The sequence below is a fragment of the Anser cygnoides genome, chromosome 21, assembly GCF_040182565.1.
Source record: "Anser cygnoides isolate HZ-2024a breed goose chromosome 21, Taihu_goose_T2T_genome, whole genome shotgun sequence".
NCBI lineage: Eukaryota > Metazoa > Chordata > Aves > Anseriformes > Anatidae > Anser > Anser cygnoides.
In genome coordinates this window covers 2,524,063-2,547,382 of record NC_089893.1, presented here as the reverse complement: position 1 = coordinate 2,547,382, position 23,320 = coordinate 2,524,063, and the positions used below count along the sequence as shown (strand labels likewise).

Below are 23,320 nucleotides of genomic sequence, written 5' to 3'. Positions count from 1 at the left end.
TCTCAGGAATTAATACTCAGTTTTATAATCCTTTCTAAACACAACTTCCCCCCTCACCTTCACCACCATTTTCCCCTTCACCATTTGCTTGGTTAAAATGAGGCATTATTTGAGGATTGCTACTCAGAAACAAAGAAGAGTCCCAGTCTTGTTCTCATCTGTGCTTTGGAAGGCTTCCCTTGCAGCCTCCACCAGAGTTCCCAGCAGGAGAACAAATGCTAGCATATTTAAGTGTGTGTTAGATTTGATTGCCAAGATGAGAACAGTATATGTTGGCAGTGGAAACAGGCTAATGACAGCTTGATAATCTGTTATGCAAATTTTGGTGTAGTTTGTTAAATTGTGCAGGGTTTATTTGTTTTGCTTTTATAATTAAAGCATGTAGACCTTGTATCTGTAAGCATTGTGTATTCCTTGTATGATTCTTGTCCTCATTGGTGCTTCAGAAAACCAGACTAGGGCTGTCCTCAGCTAAATTAAAAAGGAATGGGTCCTCACTTTTCCACTGCTTTTTCTGAATGTGCAGGAAGGCTACCCTTCCTAGGGTTCTCCAGACAGCAGTTAATTAGCAGAAACACCAATGTGAATTGTCCATTGTTGCTACAAAACTGAAGTTCCAGGCTAGTTCACAAAGCATGCGGTAGAGCGCTTCATTTAGACATTGCCTGCATCAAACCAAGCAGAGTTCTGTGAAGCCCTGTCTTTGCTGTGAATTACCACATCTGGGCTTTATTGTCAGTTTAAGAGTGTTGATAGGTATTCACAAAGTTATGGTTATATTCTGAAGAGCCAGACTATTAGAGCAAGCAGCCAACAAGTCTGTCTAATAAGAGCAACTGATAGGTCCTAGCAAACAGGAGGAGGATATGTAGAACCAGATGAGAGTTGAGTTTCTCATTATCTAAATAATTGGACTCTAGATAACATGAATGACGTGTGATTCAGACCCAATGGTATCTGAAATAGCATAGTGCACTGTCAGAATGGAGTTGTCTAGAAAAGACTGTGACTTTGGGTCAGTCTGTAGAATTGCACATTCCAAACACCTTTGAAGAGATGAAACTGAGTTGGCAACTCCAAGAAATTTCCCGTGGCTTGCAATGTCAATGGAGTAAAGTCAGCTTCGTACCAACAACCACCCCCCAAAAAATTAATATAATATAAATAACTGTTGACCACAAAAAAAAAAAAAGTTTGAGGGTGTGACCCAGTGAAACTCAGCTCCAGAATTCAGGACATGTTTCACATCAGAGGGACTGGGAATATCTACTTGCATTTGTCTGTTCCAGAACAACTTTTTTTACACTGAAAAGAGATGCAGCTTGTGGGCGCGTGGTTCAGCGTAAGGAAGGCAAAAAGGCCATGTATGCAGTTAGCGTGCAATGAGATTTATCATTTGTTTGCCAACTCTACAAATGGTCTGGACTCAGGGGTTACACTGTGAAGGAGAAGAAACTGAAACCAGATTCGTTCACTGTGTCCTGCCAGGTGATCAGGTACCTAGACTGGATGCTGGAGGGAGCGTTTTGGTGAAGGCAATGTTTGAATGTGTAAAAACAAAAATATTTTCTAAGCATCAGCTCTGTGTGCTGGAGCTCTGTGTGCTGGTCCTGAGCTTCTGTTTTGGTACTTACCAACAGAAGAGTTGGTGTTGGTGTTCTCCCCATCTCATGTTCCCATGACTTTGCAACCACCAGTAATTGTTCTGGCAAGGTCCTGGAGAAAAAAAAAAATAAAAATTTACTGTTTTCCTCAGGCTCATAGCTTTTGAACTCGAGGCATGTCTTCTAAACAGTGCAACTCACTTCAGATGCTTTTTGCCTTTCATTTTATTATTGCTTGTCACGCAATGTTCTTTGAAAGCTTGCTCATATATTATCTGTTCCATTTTTTCCATTTTCCCTTTTTTTGCATGCTGTTCCTCCTGTTTCTTCCCTTCCTCCAATCCTCTGTTCCCGTGTGTAGACACAACGGCGACGACAGAACCAGCAGTTCACGGTTGGTATCACATTCCTGTTTATCTTATTTCTCAGCACTGCTGAGTGGCAAGACAAGCCTGGGAAGGGGAAGAAAAAAAGGAAAACGTAGTCTTCAAGGGAAAACCATGTTTCAAGTGGACTGATCTCATAAATATAACATAGTTTTTAAGACTTGAAAGTCTGTCTAGTCTTGTCATTTCAGTTGTGAGTTTCATAGCCAGTTATTGTGGTTCCAGGCCAGCACCGATTCCCAAAATCCAGGAGAAATGAGACACGTGTAAGAGGAGCGCAAAGGAAGCAAATAATTTATTCAGCAATCTCGATTACTGGGGTAATCATTTCAAACATTAAAAAGAAATCTGTCTTTTGAAAATACGAATTCAAATTTAATTTTTTAAGAGATGCATGAAATTTTCAGCATTTTTTTTTAATTCAAGTTTATAAGAGGTGGCCTCCAGCAGGTGCACCAGAGTCGAGTGGCATGCTTGGTATTCTGCGGGAGTTTGGCAGACAAGCCCCTTGCCTTGGAGGGGTCAGAAGGGAAGTTTTCATTATTACACTGCAGAAGGAGATTTTAAAAACAAATAGCAACACTTTCTTATCAGCATAGCAGTCTAGCAAACTAACCCTTCTCATCTGCTCAAGGAAGTCTAGCTAACAGCTTGACAGCTTCCTTAGCTTCCTACATTTTTAAAGCAAGCTTAAATAGTCACTTCAGACTGAAAGTTGAGCATACAGTTTTTTGGCACAAGCTTGCTTTTCAGCTGAAGAACCAAAACCTCTGACAATTCTAATTAAGACTAATCCGTGTTTGAGTTTGCTATTTTAGTTTAAGTTTGATAATTCAACTGTTTTTCTTACTGATGTGAAATTATATAAGCCAGAAGTCTGTAGTGCTGAACTATATTTTTTTTCTTGCTTTCTCCCAACAAAGCACAGCTCTGGTAATATAGGCAGATGTAGGACTGAGTAAAGTTGGGGTTAAACAGCACTGCCCCTACCAAATGGAGGGAAAAGCAGTTCTTTTTCCAGTTTACCTACATGGATGCATTTTTCCACTTTATGTAGAACTTCAAGGCATTCAGACATACTTCTGTTTTCTATACATTGCTGATCTCCCCATACGCGTTTTGTATAATGTCAAGATTCAACATCAGTAAGTTTGTAGCTACTGCCATGGAAGTCATGGCAAGGTAATAAAAGTCCCAAGTGACATCTCATCACACTCCACACTAATGCCTGTGAAAGTCAGATGAAGGCAAAAACGTTAATCACCCAATCATCACCCCTGGGGAAAGTCCTGAAGGCTTTAAAGGCAGTGAAAGACAATGAACATGGTACCATAGCTGAATTAAATAACAACTTTAAAAAAGGACCTGTTAGCTTTAGGTAATTGATGTTAAGGGAAAATATAGATAAACAATTTAGCTTTTTTCATGTAGGTGAGGCTGTTTTCCATGGCAATAGAAATTAGAGGTGGTTGATCTACTAAAGCACTTACCCCAGTAGTGGAGGTTGAGAAGCCCCTGAGATCCTGCTGTGCTACCAAAATCCTGTCAGTTGAATCAGCTTGAGTTGCTCTTCCCAGCCCCGCAGGGGCCACACGGGGGGGTTTCTTCCATCAGCTTTTGGCCAGCCCTTGCAGTGCCATGCTGAAAGGTGGGCGCTGTGGGCACAGGGTGCTCACCACCGCAGTACTTCAGTTCAGCTGAGATAACCGTGCATTTGGTGCCAGGATTTGCTAAGAAAAGGTAGAACATTCAGGCAAAATAACAAAAAGGACTGTGCTATCAGAAAATAGTACAAATTCACATCTTTCTGGTTTTTTTTCAGCACTAGAAATCCACATGTACAGGGGTTGATTCCTAAACGTGGGAAGGGTCGGACGGTTTTGATATTAGCCTGACTTCCGACATCGTTTCTGTATGTCTTGGGAAGCCTTTTCTGACACACAAGTCCCCTTAATCTGTGGATAACTGGGGCTGCTCTGGGGAAAAGCCCACGAGAATCTGATTCTCCCTGAGGTCAGGCCGGGAAGCTCTTGCACCAGACAGGGAGACACAGCATCGCAGCCACGTCGCCCTGGCCTGATTCTTCAGTGCAATTCCTGATGGTTTCCATCTCGTGGAGTCTCTCCATCTTTGTGTCAGGGAAAGCCATAGAAAGCATGTTTTTAATTCGAGGAAGGCCTCTGAATATTTTAACCTCTGTGGGGGGGGAGTGCAGCTGCAGTAAGATTGACAACTGAAATGACAAGTAAACCTAGTCAAATTAGTTTTGACAGACTTTTCTGCCTTAAAAATCAACCTGTTTTGTACTGAACTCCACTGTGTTTGCCCTCTTGGGTTCTTTTCCTGCGAAGACTCTGGGGTTTCTTTCCAAGCTTGTATTGCTGGAGTGTGTATGGAGTATACCAGGTGTTTATGTACGTTGGCCATTTGTTCTTACCAATGTCCAATCGGAGTGAGCATGTATGTGAATGACTAGAAATGCATGGGCATGAACTAAAGCCAAATGGATTTTCTCCAAAAACGATTTCAAATGAATTGGGGGAAGAAAAAATAATAAACCAAAACCAAACCAAAACAAACAAAAAAACAACCAACAAACCAAACCTAAAAAAAGAGATTGATAGCAAAGAAAATGAAATGTAAGGCTAGTGTGGAACCAGCACAATACTTCAATCGGGGAAAGGATTTTTGAGTAATTTAATTTTTTGGAGTGTATCCTAGAGGACTGGGGGGAAAAGGAGTCCTGTATGTGTATGCATGTAAAAGCGGTAGCAAAACCCCTGCCATTCCTGTTTTCTTATGGAATGGAGTTAACAGCAGCAATGCATGAGTGACTTAAAGCACGAACATTGTTAACTCTTTTGTTTAAAAATGAGAGTTTAACTGTAAATTTTCTGATGCACTGTCTCCTTTCTCTGCACTGTTCATTGCCAGAACTCCAATAACAGCATGGTCATGGCCGGCAGGAAGGCTTGTGCTTCTGCTGCACTGCACTACACTGGGTTTACTGAACTTAAACCCTCCTTCCCTTCTCTTTTGCACTTCATGTGTCAGGGAGCCAGTGGGGCTGAAGCACTGGTGCATTTTGAAATCGCAGTTCCCTGCCTGCACGCAGTCAAAATGAGGGCACACGTTGGTGCAGCTGTGGCAGCACTGGCTCCGGAAGTCTGCCACCACTGAACTTGGAAAACGTTTTTTCCCATTCCCTTTCTTCTCTCCTGTACCCCTCCTCCCCCTAAAAATCAAAATGCAAATTTTTGATTTCTTAAATGTGCTGGCTCCACAGCTTTCTAAGGAACACGGCCTTGCAGGGTTGCTGCCCTCTGAGAAAGTTTTTGTGTGAGATTACCAAGCTCGCTTTTTGCCTCCTGTACCAGTAGAATATGTAAAAACAGCCATGACCTCATACACGATGTTCTTTTGCTACAGCAAAAGTAACAAATTTTATGTTTCTCCCCCAAAATTTTGACCCCACCCTATGGTAAGCTAAGAGCTTAAACAAGCTTCTTAATGATTTTTAAATCACATGGACAATGCCCATTGCCATGCGTTACGTCTGCTACATGTGTTATGCATGTATGTCTTTGGGCACCTGGGTGCATACACCAAAGGGACCAGCAGCTGGCGATTCCTCCCAGCAGCAGGCTCTGGCTCCGTACCGGGGGTGCCCCGAGCTGCCTTCAGCTCCCTTCCTGAGGCAGAAGGAAGGTGCTGCTGTTTTAGGATAGGCAGAACTTCTGCTAACATGAATTAGAAGATAGGGTGTAAAAAATCTCTTCTGAAGCTGGCAAAGCAGGAAGTCTGGAGTGAAGGTTCAATGTTACGAAAACATCCCAAACAAGAGTGAAGAGTTGCAAGAAAATACGTTGTCCATAATAGAGCAGATAAATTATTTTCTAAGCTGGAAATACTTCCTGAAGGCTGATATGAATTTTTGATCTTAGCAAGGTTTTGTAAACAAATATTTAACACTTCTGTGTTAAGCTCTTGTTGTTTTTTCCAGTTGTGCTCAGTCTCTGAAAATGAGTCTGAAGCCGAAAGCTCAGCCATGCCAGAGCACTAGACAGCTTCCAAATCTTGCCAAATTAAACAACATACAAGGAAAAAAAAAGCCTCAGTGCTTTCTGCATTAGCATTATCAAGCAGCTCTGTCTGTCCAACTGCCTTTTTTCCTTTTTAAAAATGCCCTACTTAAAAGTGCAACTAATAGTAAATACATTTATAAATATATTTTCCAGACCTAATCCTTTGGGCAATTGAATAAAACATCACAAAGATCCATGCACATGTTAAGATTTCTGTTCAGCCTTGTAGAATATGCAACATAAAACAGAATCTGTAATTGCTTATTTACAGTTTGTTACAAAGGATAAATTATATTTTGCTTAAAAAGTGGAGGTAACCTATGAAGAAGTTCAAAGCATTACTCTGTCAATAAACCTGTAAATAAATGGTGTGTTCATTTAATTTTCTAAACACCTGTATCAGGCTTCAGGATATGCAACTCAGCTTGCTGGTTGCACACTTTTAAGATTTATTATTTGACAGGGAAATTGTATCTGAGTGAAAAGTTAGCTTTCATTTATTTAAAAGAAGTTGCAGCAGACTTTGAATACATTCTGATCAGACATGAAAAGAAGGGACTTTAATCGCTGATATGAAAGTTTAATGAGAAAAATCAAGAAGTAATTTACCACATTTAAAATGCCTCACAACACATTTTAATACTGTTCAGTGGCATTTTTAAGTATACCAGGTGCAGGTAGAAAACGAATTGTTGAATTGTTAAATTTTCTTTTGAAAAAGATTTTTTTGCTTCATTAAAAATGTAACATTGCCCTTTTTCATTATTGAGAAAATGTGGTTCCTTGTAAGTGAAAGGGAAGACTATACAGGGGCAATTTTAGAGAAAGAAAAGTTGAATGGCTGTTCTGCAGAGCACAGATTTGCATGTCCAATGCTTCTGTGAGTCAACTGTCATTATTTTTTTATATATTATCGTAAAAACTCCCTGAAATCCAATAGTGGTGCAAAAACAAATTTCTAGCTATTAATCTAAATGGCTTCCCGCTTTAGAAGATAATTCAGATTGTAGATTCTGGATGACATATTTTAAACACCATCACTGAAAAAGAGTTTTGTTTTTAATGAGATATATGTATTGCTTATGGCTTTCCAATAGGAGACAAGTCTGCACATTGATTATTAATATCTTTGTTATTTAAATGAAAGCCTTTGTCCTAGCAAAAACGCGTCTCTAGCCCCCTGTTGCTACCTCCTCCCCAAAATGTAAAAAGTAGACATGGGATGGGGGTATTTCTGTTCCTCCAAGGCCAGCATTTTGCAGGTAAATTCTCTTTGTGCTCCAAACCCCCTGTAAGCACAAGGAACCTGTTCTCCAGCATTATTCAGGAGCATATTTAAGCTACATTAGGTGTGGTTTTTTTGGCCAGTCTTTACTTGAAGAGGGTTTACCATGTACTGCAAATAAGCCCAGAACTCACATTGACATCCGTTAGCATTCACTGGATCTATTTTACAGAAACTGGGCAAACACGGAGCGTGTATTTAGCTGCCACTTAGTGCATTAACAGATCACTGAATTGCTGCTGCTCTCAGTTCTCCCCCCCAAAACATCTGGGTTTTTATCAATCTTCAAGCTTTTGCTGACAGTTTTCCAAATGGCCAGTAGTGATAACATCTCTTTTGTGTCTGCCTTTTGTGGTCACAAGAGTTTGTCTTGTCGAACTGCTTTATCAGCTTTGAGGACAGATACTTTTTCCAGAAATGCACTAAATTTAGGAAATTAAAAAAATAGTTTCAGATTATTATTTTTTTTACAAAAGATACAGCCTGCAGTCTGCAAGTACAGATGCCTTACAGTTTTGAAATGTGATCCACAATATTCTTTAATTTATAAATTGCTGTGCTTGTCAACATTACCAAAAATATTTAATTTCTCTGGAAAATTGGAAGAAAAATTTACATTGACGTGTATATATAACCTAAATCAAACCAGAATAAATTGGGAAATTGCCCCTATTTGATGAGTAAAAGACTGAGTCTGGGGGTTTCTGCATGCTGTTATGAATGAGTGATTTTGATTCACCTACATGTTTCGTGTGTTAACAGTGTAGACTGAGGAATGTTTCTGCCAGTCTGTCAGTAATAAAGTAAATGATTGGAATTCTGAAATACAAGTTACTCTGCTCAAACCAGCAGAAGATGGCAAGTGATTGACTCATTTTTTCCCCCAAGAAATTCATCCTCAGTTCTTAAGTGTGTTGTTTTTGTCACTTGAGAAATACAAAGAAAAATGAGTTTGTTTTTACTTGTAAGGCTTTACTCAGTTGCCAAATTCCGCAGAGGAGCTGGACTATGGGGATCTCTCAGGTAAGGGCTAGCACCTAGGTAAAGCACTGCTCTTCTACGTAGATACTGGTTCCACTGATTTCTGCGTCTTGGCCATTTTGCATTGTATAGTCGCTATGGTGTGGCAATTAATTGCACACAGTCCTTCAACGTGGAAGTTACGCTGTTTTCTGTTGGGATTTCCCTCCCATTTTTTTGGGCATTGGCACTGTGTTGTGAAACGTGAAAATGGGGGAGGCACATTCAGAGCAGTGGGGTTCGCCTTTCAGGCTGTGTGCCAGCTACTGTGTCCTCAGTAGCTTGCAATAATTTTCGTAACACTAATTTGGAGAATGGTTGAGTTGAAATTTTGTTCGTAAAACACTCAACTACGCTGTAATGTGCAAAACTGTCTTTAGCAAGTGCAGCCAGGTCTACATCTAGGCTGTTTGGTAAATTCTTGTAAGGGGAATTTCACGTGGGAGATCAAAAGGAGGTGATTGTTTTATTAGCTGAGACAAAAACAATGATTTGGACCTCTTTTTTATCGACAAGCAACTGGAAGTTGCATAAATCCATCTTTATAGTTGGTCCTTGCAAATTCGCTTGAATTCAGATGAAAAAGTAAAAGCATCCTTGGTGGGTGAGTTGGGGCAATTGATATATTCAATTGATATATTCAAAAACAAGGGTCATAACAGTCTAAACCTCCAATCTTTGTGATTTGACAGACTTCTTAGTGCTTTTGGAAATGAGCCTCTTTTTTGCTGCCGCTTCCCAGACAATCTCTGCAGCTCCCCGTGGGAGGGCAGGAGGCTGGAGACACGCAGGCTGCGGGCAGGAGCCACCCGGTGCCCACTGCCCATCCCTGCAGGGTCCCTGCCCTCGGGGGGCGTGCAAAGAGCCTTGCCCAGGAGGGTTTGGGTCCAGCACCGTTATTCCCTTTTGTGGTTTACGAAGTGAACGAAAACTAACACCAGAAAGCAAAGCCCTGAGCCCTCATCTTTTTCCATAAAATGCTTTAACCCAATCAAACCAGCAGCATCTCTTCCTGCAAGCTACTATAGGTATGCTTTGGCCAAGAGGTTAGAAATGATTGATTAATTCAATATGTATTCTAACACCTGAGCAATACTAATAATTATTGTTGCAGGCCTGGGCCAGATCTCATAGGTAAGAAGCACTAGGTGTCTGTTAAATATCACTGTGTGGATGGAAAGTAACTGTTTTGCTCTGATAAGCTTTATTTTTTTATTTGTATTTTTTAAAGAAAATACACATTTTGGTGAATGAACAGAAGAACGGGAAACAATTCCACAAAGGAATTCCTCAAAATGGGTGTCTGCTAGCAGTCCTGTCTTTCCCTTAAGTGAATCTTTCTCAGCTTTTGGTAGCAGCACAAGTTAAGTGTAGCATGCCATTGAGAAGTGACAGTACTGACTGCGGGGGGCGGCGGGGGGCGACGTTGTTGAATTTTGCTGTTACCCTTGCAGTGCAGTCAGCGACACATTCTCTTTTTTCAGAAAGCTGTGGATGTGTTGAATGGCTAGTATGTCTTTCTGACAGTATACTTTAACTTTTCTATTTTTGTGAATCTTAAATATAAGTCAAAATTTGCTTCAGATTGTCCACAAAGCAGTGCAAGCACAACTGCTGGCTGTACTGAGCAGGTGAGCGAGCACCCTTTGTGCACTAACATACACCCATTTTGGAGCATCAGTTTTGACGACTGATTTTTTTTTCCCAAGAATTTCAAAATTTCGTTTGTCGCTATCTAAGTTGTTTGTGTATGACCAAAGGGTGACTCTACCAAGTCAAACCTACCAGTATGACTGGGAAATAGAGAACCAGCCCTGCACTGTTCTCTGCTATGACCAAAACTCTGCCCTCCATCACATAACTCATGCCCAGACTCCTGAGAAACTGACATAGGATCCCGTTTGTGGACTGGTGTCAGCAAGTTTGAGCTGTCAGACGGGTAGCACAGGTGAGTGCTGAGCCAGCTCTCCGTGTGAAGCGCTGCCTCCCACCTCCACTCCGGGATCGGCTCCGACCCCTCTGCCCCCAGGGCACTGGAGCCTGCCCTGCAGCGCCCAGGCTCCAGCTCAGCCCTCTGAGGGGTGGCACGCTGCTGAGACGTGGTAAAACTGAATGTGTCGGTCCTGCTGCAGTGTTTGCTCAGTGTGCTGTTCGTTTCAGGTACTCGTGTCCTGCTAAATGCTTCAACGGAGGCTCTGCCAACTGTACAATTAAGTAATGCGTCTGTTGCCTTGCATCCAGGTAGCTAGTTTCCAGTGTCGTGTTAACTTTTGCTGGTTGAGCTGTGTGTGTCCATACCACTCACGGACCTTTTGTTCATAACGTAGAAGAACAGTGCAGAGACAGTTTGTCTTGCACTTCTGCAGCACAGATTGACTTCTTACTCTACTGCAGCGCTTTTTCAACCTAGTGGTGTTACAGAGACGTTCCCTGCAGTGCTGTGTATCACCAGTCCAAACTGCTATGTACTGGTGTGTATGTATGTATACACACACAAACACGTATATAAATACATATGCTGCTGTGTGCTATGATTGCAGTAATCCAGTTAATCTAATTCCATACCTGAGTATTTTCAGTCCTCTCAGGTGCATTCTGGTCTTCTTGTTTTGCTCAGCAGTGTTGATACACATCTTGTAAAACATTGAACAATCAAGAAAGACCTGTGTAGCCTTTACATCTGGTTTGATTAACTAATCAAAACCTGATTAGCACCTTTGTTCAAGGGGGATGCTGATTAATCAATTACTATTGATTGTAAGTGTGGCTCCATTTTCTAGCAGAGAGAAGTCTGAAGAAACAACCAATAAACATTGAGCACCTGTCATAGTGATTAAATTTATTAAAACAAAATGCATTATTTTTTATGAAGCGATCTTGAAATGGGTCACTGAAGAGGAGCTTATTGATTGAAGAAGGATGAACTCCTTGAATTTCTCTAGCATAAATTAGACAAAATTCAATTACAATACGATGAACAGGTTAACACTACTCTTTAACAGTCCATCAATAAATTAGAGTAGGGGTAGCACACTTAATGCTGGACTATAGTAATGAATAATATTATTGTTCGTCCTGTCATACAGGTAGTGATTACTGTCCTCCCAGATTGTAGATGAAGATTTTAAAGTGTTTCTGAAATAATGACAGCCTGTTCTTCCCGCTGCTCTGCCCACCAGCACCCCTGCCTGCCAACCCCAAATTTTAGTAATGTTCCATGATGTCAAAAATTCCATTCTACAAAAGGATTAACCAGCTATTCATCAAAAGAAAATTCAGTGGCAAAATGTTATTGCTAACTTCCTTTTAAGTTTTCTTCCTATTAGGAAAGAGGAGTAGTTGGTTTATCAATATTTCAGAAGCACACGAGTGACTTAAGGTCATTGCACCTAAATCATGACCAGTAGAGAAGTGTGGAAGCCTGCATCATTTTGGTGTTTTAATTGTGTCATAAACTTAACAGGAAGAAGAAAAGATTGATAAGTTAGGAATTCTTGAAAGAAATTGATTTAGGTTTTCTTTTCCCTAGCACGATGCAGATATTGCATCTAGGAAGCACTGCAGCTATTTATATGTACGTTGTATACACGTGTACATATGTGCACACAAACGCAACCTATGTTGTGCTACATCAGTAGCTTGAAATTAATTTTCACCAAGAAATAAAAGAGACATTCTTGTAGGAGTACAGCAATAAATCCAAATATGCCAAAATTAATACCTATACTATATGTTGGTGAAGAACTCTAGCAATTTTCTGCTTTTATAGCACAAACAATCATAGAACAAGTTCAGAGCTGTTCAGGGATACCCCCCCAAAATGTCACAAAATGAAACAGATCAAAATTCTCAGTTTCCTGAGTCAGAGTGGGATAGGCTATATCTCCAGGAGCTTGCTTACATCGTGCCTCTGGTATTTAAAGAAATGGAGCCTTAATCAGAAGCCATGCTGGAGCACACTGGGAAAACAGTGAGATACACTGTTCAAAGCAATAATAATAGCAGAAATTGTGCTACTGGGAAACGTGAGTGATTGGCTCTGTGCTGGAGGTGACCTGCAGACCTTCTGTGCTGCTGGTAAGACTGAAGTCAAGTCACTTGGGAGTTTTTCACCTCTTCCGCAGGCTTTAGCAATAAAGTGATTCATTCCTTGTAGGTCCAAAGCTTTTAACTCCTATGTAATTGATATTTAAAATACTAGCTAGTAGAGTCAGATCTGATCTAGTCCTTTCTCTTAATCTTGAGATGTTGCCACTTATAAAAAGCAAGAGCAGGAATACACATGAATGTCCATGTATGTATATATATAAATATATATATATTTTAAAGCCTCATTAAAAACAGAATTTAATAGAACCTTTTTATGGAGTGGTTGGGAGGAGAAAAGTCTTCCATATGCTAAACCTTGCTGTAGGTGCTTAACCCACATTATTAGGATATTACCATTAAAATCTGCCAGCGTTTTTTCATGCTCTTGAGGCTGCAGTAAGTGATATATTTTTAAACAATTACTTCTGCAAAAATATTAGAGAATTTGAGATCATTAATACACTTATTTTAAAGTGTCTCCCCTTGCACAAAAATAAATACATAACAACTAAGATTCTATGGGTTTAAAATATGGATGTCAGCTGAGAACATTTACATGGGAAATTAGCAGCATAAACATCTCCTTTGGGTTCCTTGTTACCACTTCCCTGAGTCATTTTCCATGATCAGATATTGGGGCTGATGGCTGTCATTTTTGTCATCTGCCTTTGTCCTGCCAGGAGGTAAAACTGAGACCAGTGTAGGTTTGTCCTTTAGCCAAGAAAAAGGTGAGCGATGTGAACTGAAGTTGTGCAGCCTGGAGTCTGCTGTGGGTGTGCTGCTGCATGTTTAATCGGATTGGCTCAGGACTCTAAAAGTTTTAAATTACATGAGTTAGTAGGGTGTCAAATAGGAACCAGTCCAAAAGTGCGTTTACTTTCTCTGTGTGTAGTGTTTTGTGAATTACACTTTCTGTTTAAAGGAAAACTTCAGGTTTTTTTTTTTGAAGTGCTATGATTTCTTTTTGTTGATTCAAGTAGCAGTTGGTTAAAATAATAAACAAAAATTAATTTAAAGCTACCGAAGTTTCTTATTGGCCACAATTTTAAATGGGACTACAGTGCTCTCTGCTGCTGTATATTGTGCTGCATCTCATGCAGAGAAGTTCAATGCTACATTAGATAAAATTATGGCATGCCCCTAATGCAGGACACAATCATACTATTCTCTCAAGGGAGCAACACAGTAGTTTAAAAAAAAAAATTGATTTTTTTTCTGTGTATATCAAGTTGTTCTAAGTGGACTGTACCGTTATCACTGCAGTTTTCCTTTAAGGTGCTTTGATATAATCCAAAACACCACCCTACGGAATTTGGTTCAGCTGAGGTGTAGAGTAGCTGCAGAGTAGCAAAATAGTTGTGCATGTTGTTCACAACATGCTGCAAATGTCTGTATGTTGACTTGTTTCTTCCCTTCCTGAGTATCTCCCTTCCTTCCACTCTCACTCTCAAGAAAACACAAGCAAAACAGAAACAAAGCCATAGCAGAAAAATTCTGACTATTCGATTTAAAGGCCAGCATGCTCCAATATATATTAACATCTTAATGGGAAAGCTCTGCATGTATACATTTACTACTCTCTGACAAGAGGGAATTAAATGTCAGAAGGATTTGTAGCATCTATAATTGAATTGGTGCTGAGAGAAGCAAATCTTAAGGAAGAATAACATATTAGGATTAGCAAATAATGTGGCATTTTGTCAGTTCCTGCCATCTAGTCTGTTCCCTCTTCAGTAATAAAGTTGTGATTTCTTTTTTTAATCATAGATATGAAGCAGGAATAGATTTTGTGAATTGGAGACAGCATTTCAAAGCAGATTCCAGTTTTTAAGGTCAAGTTTGTCTGTCTTGGTAGAAATTTGGAGAATTGTTGTCTGCTCCGTAGTCACAACATTTTTTTTTTTTTTTATTACCAAAGAAATAATGAGTAACGCCAATTATTGATGCTTATTCAGCATGAAATAATACCCATCTCCAGCGTTGCTGCTGGAGTAAGCCCCTTTCTTCCCCGGAGCCCCCTCTGCCAGGGGAAGGGCTGGGACGGGCGCGCGTGGTTCGGTGCCAGGCTCCCGCTGCAGCAGCTGCTGTCTGCGAAGCCTGGCTGGAGCAGCTGCAGGCTCACGTCCCTGTTACAGGGGTTAGCAAGCATATTGGAAGGCTGGCTGCGTTCCCACCTCGCATGAGAATATTCTGAAGCGAGGTGCTTACAGAAAATTAAACAGGTCTGTTGCTTGCAGCATACAGATCGATTTGCCTATAGTAGTGTCCAGGATTGCTGGAGATGGGGTCTGTCGCGGGGCAGCGCTCAGCCGCCGGCTTTCTCTTACCTTCCACGTTCATAGGCAAAACTCTGTTCACACTGGGTAGCAGCCACTGTGCTAGGCACCGCGGGGCTTAACTGAAGTATTCAGGGTTTAGATGGGATGTTGAAAGAAAAATACCTAACCCCAGGAAAGGTGTTACAGTGGTGTCAGCATCACTGGCTTTGCCGCGGGCACTGCGGACCCTGGTCTCCCAGGTTCTTCAGAGGCTCTTTCTTGTGGCTGTTCTGGTGGGGGTAGGGGGCCGGTCAGCATTACAGAAGGCAGTCGATTATTTGCGAGTCGATATTAAAAGTGGATAGTGGGAGAGCAGCGTGCAAATACGGCTAGGAAAGAGGGACAGCTGAAGCAGATGAGGATGGAAGGACAAGAGGAGGAAAGCTGACAAAAATCATCATCTTTAGAGAGTTAAGAAACTAAACAGAAACAGTACTGCCACCAGGCAAGGTCTTCTGGAAAATCCCACTCATAAACACACTGCAGAAGCAAAGGTCGAAGGAACCAGCTTGCCTGCAGGACCTATGAAAAATTTCTGGCCGTGTTATCCCGAAGCTTCAAGTAGTTCCTGCAGCAGCCTTCTGATTTGGTGCAGGTGGTACCTAGGCAGGTGAGCTTGTATGGCAAGCACCATCCTGAAAAAGCAAGAACAAAGAAGTAGAAACCCCTGTGAGCCCCAGAGCACGTGGACTCCTAAGAATTTCTACTATCTTGTTCTTAATTTTATGTTTAAGAAGAAGAAAACAATAGTTTTCTTCCATTTCAACAGTAGGCTTCAGTTTTCAAAAAATTGATTTTTTACCTATTTTGTTTGGAGAACAAATTGATGCAACGTAGAAAAGACAGGAAGAGGAATTAATTTTGATAAGTACAAGTGTTTTAGTGCCTCTAAATATGGCATATTTATTTTTGAACAGAGCTCCAGCATGTTTCATCCAGCACATTTGCAATTAGAGATGAAGAGCCATTCCTTTCACTTTGATAATTAATATATAAACATAAATATGTTATCTTTAAAGTCAAAAGTACACTGTCAACCGCCTCACAGACTCGGTTATCAGATGGTTTGCAACCACTAGACATCCTCAGTATGTATTTAATTTTTACTTTGTATGTAAAGTTGAGGACAAAGGTATTTAGCAGTGTACCTAATAAAACAAGCTTGCAGTTTGCACTTTGCCATGTTTTTAACAGAAATACTTCAGGAAAATGGCTGTGCATGTCCCAGTAGAAGAACTCATAATTAATAAACTCTTCTGGCCGGAACTGTCCCTTCTCAAGGAATTGCTGACTCCCTGCTCTTGACTTAATTGCAAATTGAGTAGAAACTGCAAAGGATCTGTCAAGCGTAAGGCTTTAGCACAGCACTCCAAGTAACAGAGGCCCGATTCTCTGCAGCTCTGCAAATTCAGTATAACCGCCTTGAGGCTGGTGTTGCAAGGATGAGGTGCACCAACTGGTGTTCAGGTTTCATGGGTGCAGAACTCTCTTAGTTACGTTAAGAAAAAAATGCACCTCGATGCAAAATCCTGCTCTAGACACATTATAGAGCCATAACTCAGTGCATTTATTCTGCTCAGCTGTTCCAAAGGCCAACAAGACATTCGTCCTGCAGCTTGGGATGCTTCCCTCTTGCCTTTAGTGCAGCCTCGCATACCTTGGTGCTCAGCACCTGCTGCAGCGCAGGAGGGAGGTCAGCCTGGCGTGCTGCTGGGCACTGTGCAGACAAACAGACGTTCGTCGTCTTGTTAAAGCAGGGCGCAGCATGTCTGCAGCAGCAGCTTGTCCAAAGCTGCAATGAGGAGACTTCAGTTTGAGTGCTCGCTACCTGGAACACCCTGGTCCTCTGGTTTTCCCCTAGCTGCTATTCCAGACAGACAACGGCGTCTCTTCCCAAGTGAGGCTGTCTACTTGGCACGCTGCAATGCTTTCATGGGCATCTTTCCCATCAACAAGCAGGGATATTCTGCTTCTTGCCAAAGCAGCAAATGCTGGGAAGTGCTTATGATACAGTCTGTTCCTACTGAAGATTATTTAGAAAAAGAAGAAAAAAAAGTACCTTCTTAGAGGCGGCTTGTTCTGGCAGTTTGCCACAGCAACTAGAAATCCTTGCGTAGTGGTTCCAGGACATGCACCATTTTCTTAAATACTTACTGTTATTTTTCTTCATCAGAAAGCTGGGAATAATTGACTTCAAAGACAGTAATTTTCATTGGATGTGGAACTGTCGACAGTTCAAGATCAGTTAATTCTCCTCATTGAGAGAGCTATGTGTATGCCTTTTCAACAGAGTAAGATATTTTATGGGTTGTTTTGCAATTAGGTTTTGTCCTTCGAGTGCACTTTGTCATTACAATGTAAGAGGGAAGTTTATGTTTCACTTTTTGTATCTCGTTTTTTCTAATCATGATTTTCTACAAAATAATTTGGCCATGATGTGTGTGCCATTGGTATGCACTTTACTGAACACCAGGTTTTAATGTGCTTTCAGATTTCCCTGGTGTGCTCCTACCACAGTTAAATGACCTGACTTTAGATGATGTGGGAGCAAACGCTTCTGATTTAAAGTGGTATCTTTTTTGCCACCCTTAGTTTATCCCGTTAGATAAGTTGCTGAAAGGAATTCTCTCATTGTGGTGCTAATAGGTAATATTTTGTTTTTTCCCTTAATATGCACCAAACCTTGGCAAAATTAAACCCAGGCATCCCACTGCCTATGCCAAAGCTGCTACTTTTTAAAGTTACTTGAAGAAATGCTCTAAGTTTTTTTCTTAAATTGTTTTAATTAAAGTGTACTATACAGTCTCAGTCACGAGTTATTTACTTACATCCCTTAGTACTTAATCTTAGAACAGAATTGGAAATATCGATAGAAAGTGTAAATCCTGGGCTCCTGCTTGAAAGCATTGTATCAGGTTTCAGCTCAAAAGAGCACCATTACCTTTAGCTGTCACGGATCTGTACGCTTGATCGATAAACTTCAAATATTATTAGAGGTGGAGGCTTCAGAGATTTGCTCTGTTCTTTGGAGAGAGACGGGGATAAATCTTTCTTAAAAATTGACTTGAATTTGCGCTCTCAGTCTTCCTAGTAAAATGCATTTCTCTTAGGTGTCTGGGCAACTGCATGCAGGGCAGATTTATAGGCCATGTGCTTCTTGTAGTGAAAGATTTAAATGGTAAATCCTTCACATATGACTTCACAAATCATGTAAAGTTAAAAGATTTTTACCGTTTCTGTTGCTGCTATGCTTAAATTGTAAGGTATGGCTAGTAAATCATTTTAATGGAGGTGTCGCACTTGACTCAATAAAAAATAAATAAATAAATAAATAGAGACAATGGTTTAGCTTCCATTCCAAAATGTTAATGTATTAATCAACGGGAGAATAATTGTTTTTTACTATGTTATAAATCTCAGTTGCCATTAGAATTGCAGCAAGGGTTGATGTAGCTGCGTTCTTAAATTAAAATTGTTTACACTGCTATACATTCTTTTTACATGGCCATAGCTCATTCTGGGTTCATTTCAGAGTTGTTCCTCAGCCAAATAAGTCATTCCTCTCCCAGTGACGGCATCCTAAGGGAGAGATGCTTATAAAAGAAAACTAATTGCGTGGTGAGGTGTTTAATAAATAAAATAAAGCAGTTGGAGGCAATACACGATTATTGCTTACTGTCTGCTTTTGAAGAGGTTTTTATAGTTTGGATTAAGAGTTTTGCATCTTAAGATGTCATGAACTGTAATGAACAGAAAAGGTCGTGCTTAATTATGTAATCTTCGAGTTCTTGGGTTGGGGGAGAAGAGGGATGTAAACACATTTACAAAGCCTGGTTGATTGTTTTGTGGTTGTAGAGGGTTTTGGGCTGATATTAAAATGTGTCACAAGGGCACTTGTTTAATGATCTTTCTCCAAAGCTAATGATTCGTATTTCCATATAGCATTCTACTGCTATTCTCCGTGCCCCCCCCCTCCCCCCGCCAGATCCCCAGGAGGATTGAAATTTGGGGAGTATTCTAGGGAAATTTCCAAAAACACGTGTCCACCAATGATTCCACATCTCCTCTCCCTTTCCCTATCCCAGCTGTCTTCCCCGTGCGTAGTAGTAGTGCTGCTGCTTATAGCAGAAGATACCTCGCAAGTTGATCGGCCAGATCAGTTCAGCCTTGGGCAGCCTGCCTGCTCCTCTGCCTGAACTCATCTGTCGAGATAGCTCGATGCTTTATCCCTTTTCCTTTTGAAAGCAAAAGGGTGGCTTTTCCAATCCTGAGGGCAGCTGCAGCCAAAACCTTCAGATTGTGTCATAATAAGTCCCGAATTCTTATTCCTCTTCTAATCTCAACAGATTCTCGTGCAGGTGAGGAGGGGTCAATAAGGAGCGTGGACCATGCAGTCGTTGGTGGTGTTGTGGCCGTGGTCGTATTTGCCATGCTTTGCCTGCTCATCATTTTAGGGCGATATTTTGCAAGGCATAAAGGTAAGACAAAGACTGAAACTGAAAAATGAATGGATTTGGTACGTCTGTCACTTCTGAAGCTTGCAGTCAGCAGTGCTGCTCTAGGTGTACTCCGTACACAGGCTAAAACTGAAATTTGGAAGTCTTACTACAAAACCTAATTGCTTGAGCTGGTACGTACATGCCAGCATCTTGGTTTTGTGGTTTACATTGTAAAATGTAAATGTCCATCCTGGGAACTTCTTACAACTTCCAGAGTAAGGCTGAACCCACCCACAGCGACGTGACCATTCCAGTCCCTGTGTATACAGGCAGGTGTTTGCACAAAAGGATCCACTGTTAGCAGCTTTTATTTAGTGGATTTGGGAAAGTTGTCAGAATAATGACGAGCTGGTTGAGACCCCAGCCAGGATGGAAAGAATAACGCAGAGAAGAGAAGAGAAAGCAGACAGAAAAAAAAACAACTAAGGCACATTAGGGGAGAGAGAACGGGAAGATGAAAGATGCCTTTCCTTTAAGTGTTTAAAACACGATTTTACTGACATTTGAAGGGTAAAATCACTGTGTGACCTAGTTTCTTCTCTGCACTATGACACCATGGAAAACAGCACACCATCACGTCTGCATGGGGACGTGACCGCCCAGCCTGCGGCTGGCGGCAGCGAACGCTGCGGTGGGACGTGGGGCAGCATCAGCCCCACTGCTTGCCATGGCGTTGCTTTCCTGTGCCCTCTCCTTGCACTTCCGTGGGAAATGCAGGTTAAAAATGCCCAGCTCCTCTTGAAGCAAGCAGGAGTTGCACATCTGGGTGCCTCAGGCAGAACTGGAGAAACCTCTGTCCCCGTGCCGTGGGGTTTGTGGTGTAGTGCTCCTTGATAACATCACAGCTGCACAGTCCCAAGTCGCAGCTGCGTGGGACCTGCACTCAGGCTCCATTTCTTTCCTGTGGCATTGATTTCCCCTCCCGCTTGTGGCTTTGTCGCTCTCTTGCTCGCGATGTCACAGACCTTACCACTTCGTTTTCAGGGACATACTTCACTCATGAAGCCAAAGGAGCAGATGATGCAGCCGATGCAGACACAGCTATCATCAATGCAGAAGGAGGACAAAACAACTCTGAAGAAAAGAAAGAGTACTTCATCTAGAGCAGCCTTGGTTTCAATGAGGTGTCCAACCGTGGACGGTTACTGGCCCTATTTAAACGCTAAAGAGACAGTGATATTGGAAGTTGCAACCAGCTTGTGTCTTTTTTTTTAAAGAAAAACGCAAATGGGTGGAGAGTTGTGAGACTGGGAGGGTCCGGGATTTGCTGTGTAAAAATATTCTTCGTAAAGTACACTCTGCTGTTTGACACCTCACTTTGTTTGGGTTTTATTTTTTTGGCCAAGTCCGGCTTGGATTTAGTTTAGTGAAGTCATTTGCAGAAGATTCTGTGCCTTGTTTTATTTCTGTTTGTTTGGGTTGGGGGGGAGGCTGGGAAGAAGAGGGGCTTCTGTGCGTTAGTTCCCTTCGGATTTCTGTGGTTCTTTGTTTCCCCTTTTGTCCTCTGTTTCTGGAGTTGCCTGCTGGGACCCCTTGGAATAGGTTGGTTTCTTTTTAAGGTATTTTTCTTTCTTTTTATCTTCACTGTTTTCTGTTTGGAACTCGGTCTCATCGGAGGAGAACCAGCACATTTTAGATCTCATAGTTTGCAATTCAGTGTACCCATATTCCATTTTCTCTATTGTCGTAAAGGCTTGGATAAACAAACAATGAGAACCTGTTTGTGGCTGCCCATGTTTCAAATGCTTTAGATGGTGGAGACTAGAAAATAGCCTGCAACCCAGAAAACGCGCTGCCCGGCTGCAGAGCGGCGTGACAGGGGGGTCCGCATGCCAGATGTGTCGCGGCGTGGCCCCAACCCGTGTGCCCGTGCCCATGTCCCACTCCCAGCCGGGGCTCCTCCTGCTGCCCAGCTGGCTCCGGGGTGGCAGGATCTGGCCTGCGGAGGGGCAGAGGTGGGATTTCTGCTCGGATTATTTTTGTTGCAAACCGTTCTGTCACGCTGTCCCGATTGGCCTGACTTCTCCCTAAATTGCTAGAAAAGGAAAAGCCCCCCTGGGGAGCAGAAGGCTGCAAACGAGCAGGTTTTGTATTCTTTTCCCCTCCGTTTGCCTTGTGCCGGGGAAGGCAGTGAGGACCGGTGCTCAGGCGTGCGTTTGTCCTCTGGGACCTGCGACCTCCCGGCCCCCAGCCTGGTCCAGGTGCAGGCAGCCGGGGCCGGGCTGTGCTGGCCGATGTCCGGCTGCCTCCCACCCCTGCTCCTGCCTCAAAGCTGCCAGCCACGCACCCCTGTCCCTGTCCCTGTCCCTGCACGGCAGCAGCCGTGGGGCACAGCGACTGAAAACGCCTCACCTTCCGCATGTGTTAGATCCGAAACCTGGAGCAACTGGACAGGTACAACTGCCTTTTTTATCAGATAAGTAAAACGTGGGAATTTGCATTAAAATTAGTGTGCTAACTGACTTATAAAGCCATAGGTAAAAAAGAAGAATTTAGGTAAATTAGAATTGTGACAGATAGCAAATCACAATGAGAAGACGGTTTTAAAATTATATATGCTGACTTTTTTTGGTGAGTAATCTTGGATTTTGAGAGATACTTTTTTTTTACTGTGTTTATGTGGAACATGTATGCTGATTTATTTAAGGGAAACATTAATCTTAGCGTCAACTTTTTTTTAGGGGGTTGGGAGGATCATTTTTGTGTGTGTTTTTTTTAATTGTCTTTGGCAGAACCATTATGACGCAGGAGTCTGTTGGGAATGGGACAGCATGAAAACAGACAAGCCCATTCTCACGCAGTAGTCTGTCTTTCCCCTTTATACAAGAAAAAGAAACTCACAGGAATAGCTTTTTTCTGAGCAAATTTTGTGGAGCGCAGCTCTTTTCTGAGCCTTCAGCACCATTGCCAAATCACACCATGGTGAGAAGCATTCAGCATGTTAGAGTTCGGGGGGGCTTTTTTACTCATTCATCACGGAATTGGCATCCTGTTTTCGAACAGCCCATCTTTGTTTTGAAAGTGTACAGTAGTGCAGTGTTACCGATGTAACTTTGACTTAAAATGTTGACATGTCTCAGGTTCATGTGTTTTGATTGGTGTTTTCCGTCTCAGGTAGATTGCAAAATTTCGGCCCCACACATTGGAAAAAAAAAAGAGTAAAAAAACAGGAAATTACGAATTTTAGTTGTATATTGGTTTATGTATTTTTTCTTCAGTATACAGTGCACTGTTTGAAATGTATTGTTGAGTATTACTTTGTACAGCTTTAGGTCATTAGGATTTTTAAGTGTGGAGAAAGAACAAACTTGTTTAAAGGAGTATTACAAATGAAGGATGCGTGACTGATGCTAAACAACCTTGTTCTTTGTTCACCCAGCCTTTTTATTTTTTCCCCTTAGGCCAGTTCTGTTTTAAGGTGTCCATGGAAGATGTTACAATGTAAGAAAATACATATCCATATGTTCCCATTCACATTTTGTATTGGTTCATGTATACCATTTTTACAAAGAAAAAGAAGTACTATAAAATATCTGTCTTCTTAATAAAAAAAAATTAATGTTACAAAACTATCTTCACTTCTCATTCTGCGCTCTTTATCTCCCGCTGCTCTGGAGGCCATGGTCACAGCGGAGGCGTGGGGGCAAGGACAGGGACGGTCCAAGCCGGAGGGACTGTTGTGGAAAAGGTCGGTGTTGGTAAACTTCCTGTGGTATGTTGGGCAAGAGCCCTGGGGTGACCTGTAAACCCTTGCTGATGATCCCTTCCAGTGTCTGCCACGAGTCTGAGAAGGGAGCCTTGCTCTCTACAAGAGGTTTACTCCTTTGAGAAATCGCTGATGCGATTTCCCAGACTGCTAAATCCACAGAACTGCTTCAGCAGGGAACGCACCGTGGTTCCCGGTTAAACTGCTTGCAGAAGAGAAGTGCTGTAGAGCTTAGTGCGGTGCCTTTCCCTCACCCAGGCAGCATTTCATTGGAAACTTAGCAAATTTTGTAAAAGCAAAGTCAGCACATGTTGAAGTGGGATTTTTT

The 23,320-nt window shown here is 41.8% G+C and overlaps 1 protein-coding gene across 12 annotated transcripts in view; it reads left to right on the top strand.

The window, feature by feature from the left end:
* Positions 1-22,855, top strand: part of CADM1 (cell adhesion molecule 1) — a 181,708-nt gene extending 158,853 nt beyond the window's left edge. For 4 of the 12 annotated variants that reach the window (XM_066981382.1, XM_066981380.1, XM_013187136.3 and 1 more), the window contains 5 exons: positions 1,966-1,998; positions 8,330-8,383; positions 10,541-10,621; positions 19,134-19,265; positions 20,271-22,855. In XM_066981382.1, the coding sequence (XP_066837483.1) occupies positions 1,966-1,998; positions 8,330-8,383; positions 10,541-10,621; positions 19,134-19,265; positions 20,271-20,389 (419 nt within the window). In that variant the 3' untranslated portion in view covers positions 20,390-22,855. The remainder of the gene's footprint in view (positions 1-1,965; positions 1,999-8,329; positions 8,384-10,540; positions 10,622-19,133; positions 19,266-20,270) is intronic. The other 8 variants (XM_066981385.1, XM_066981381.1, XM_066981387.1 and 5 more) reach the window with 4 other exon arrangements.
* Positions 22,856-23,320: the final 465 nt, after the last annotated feature.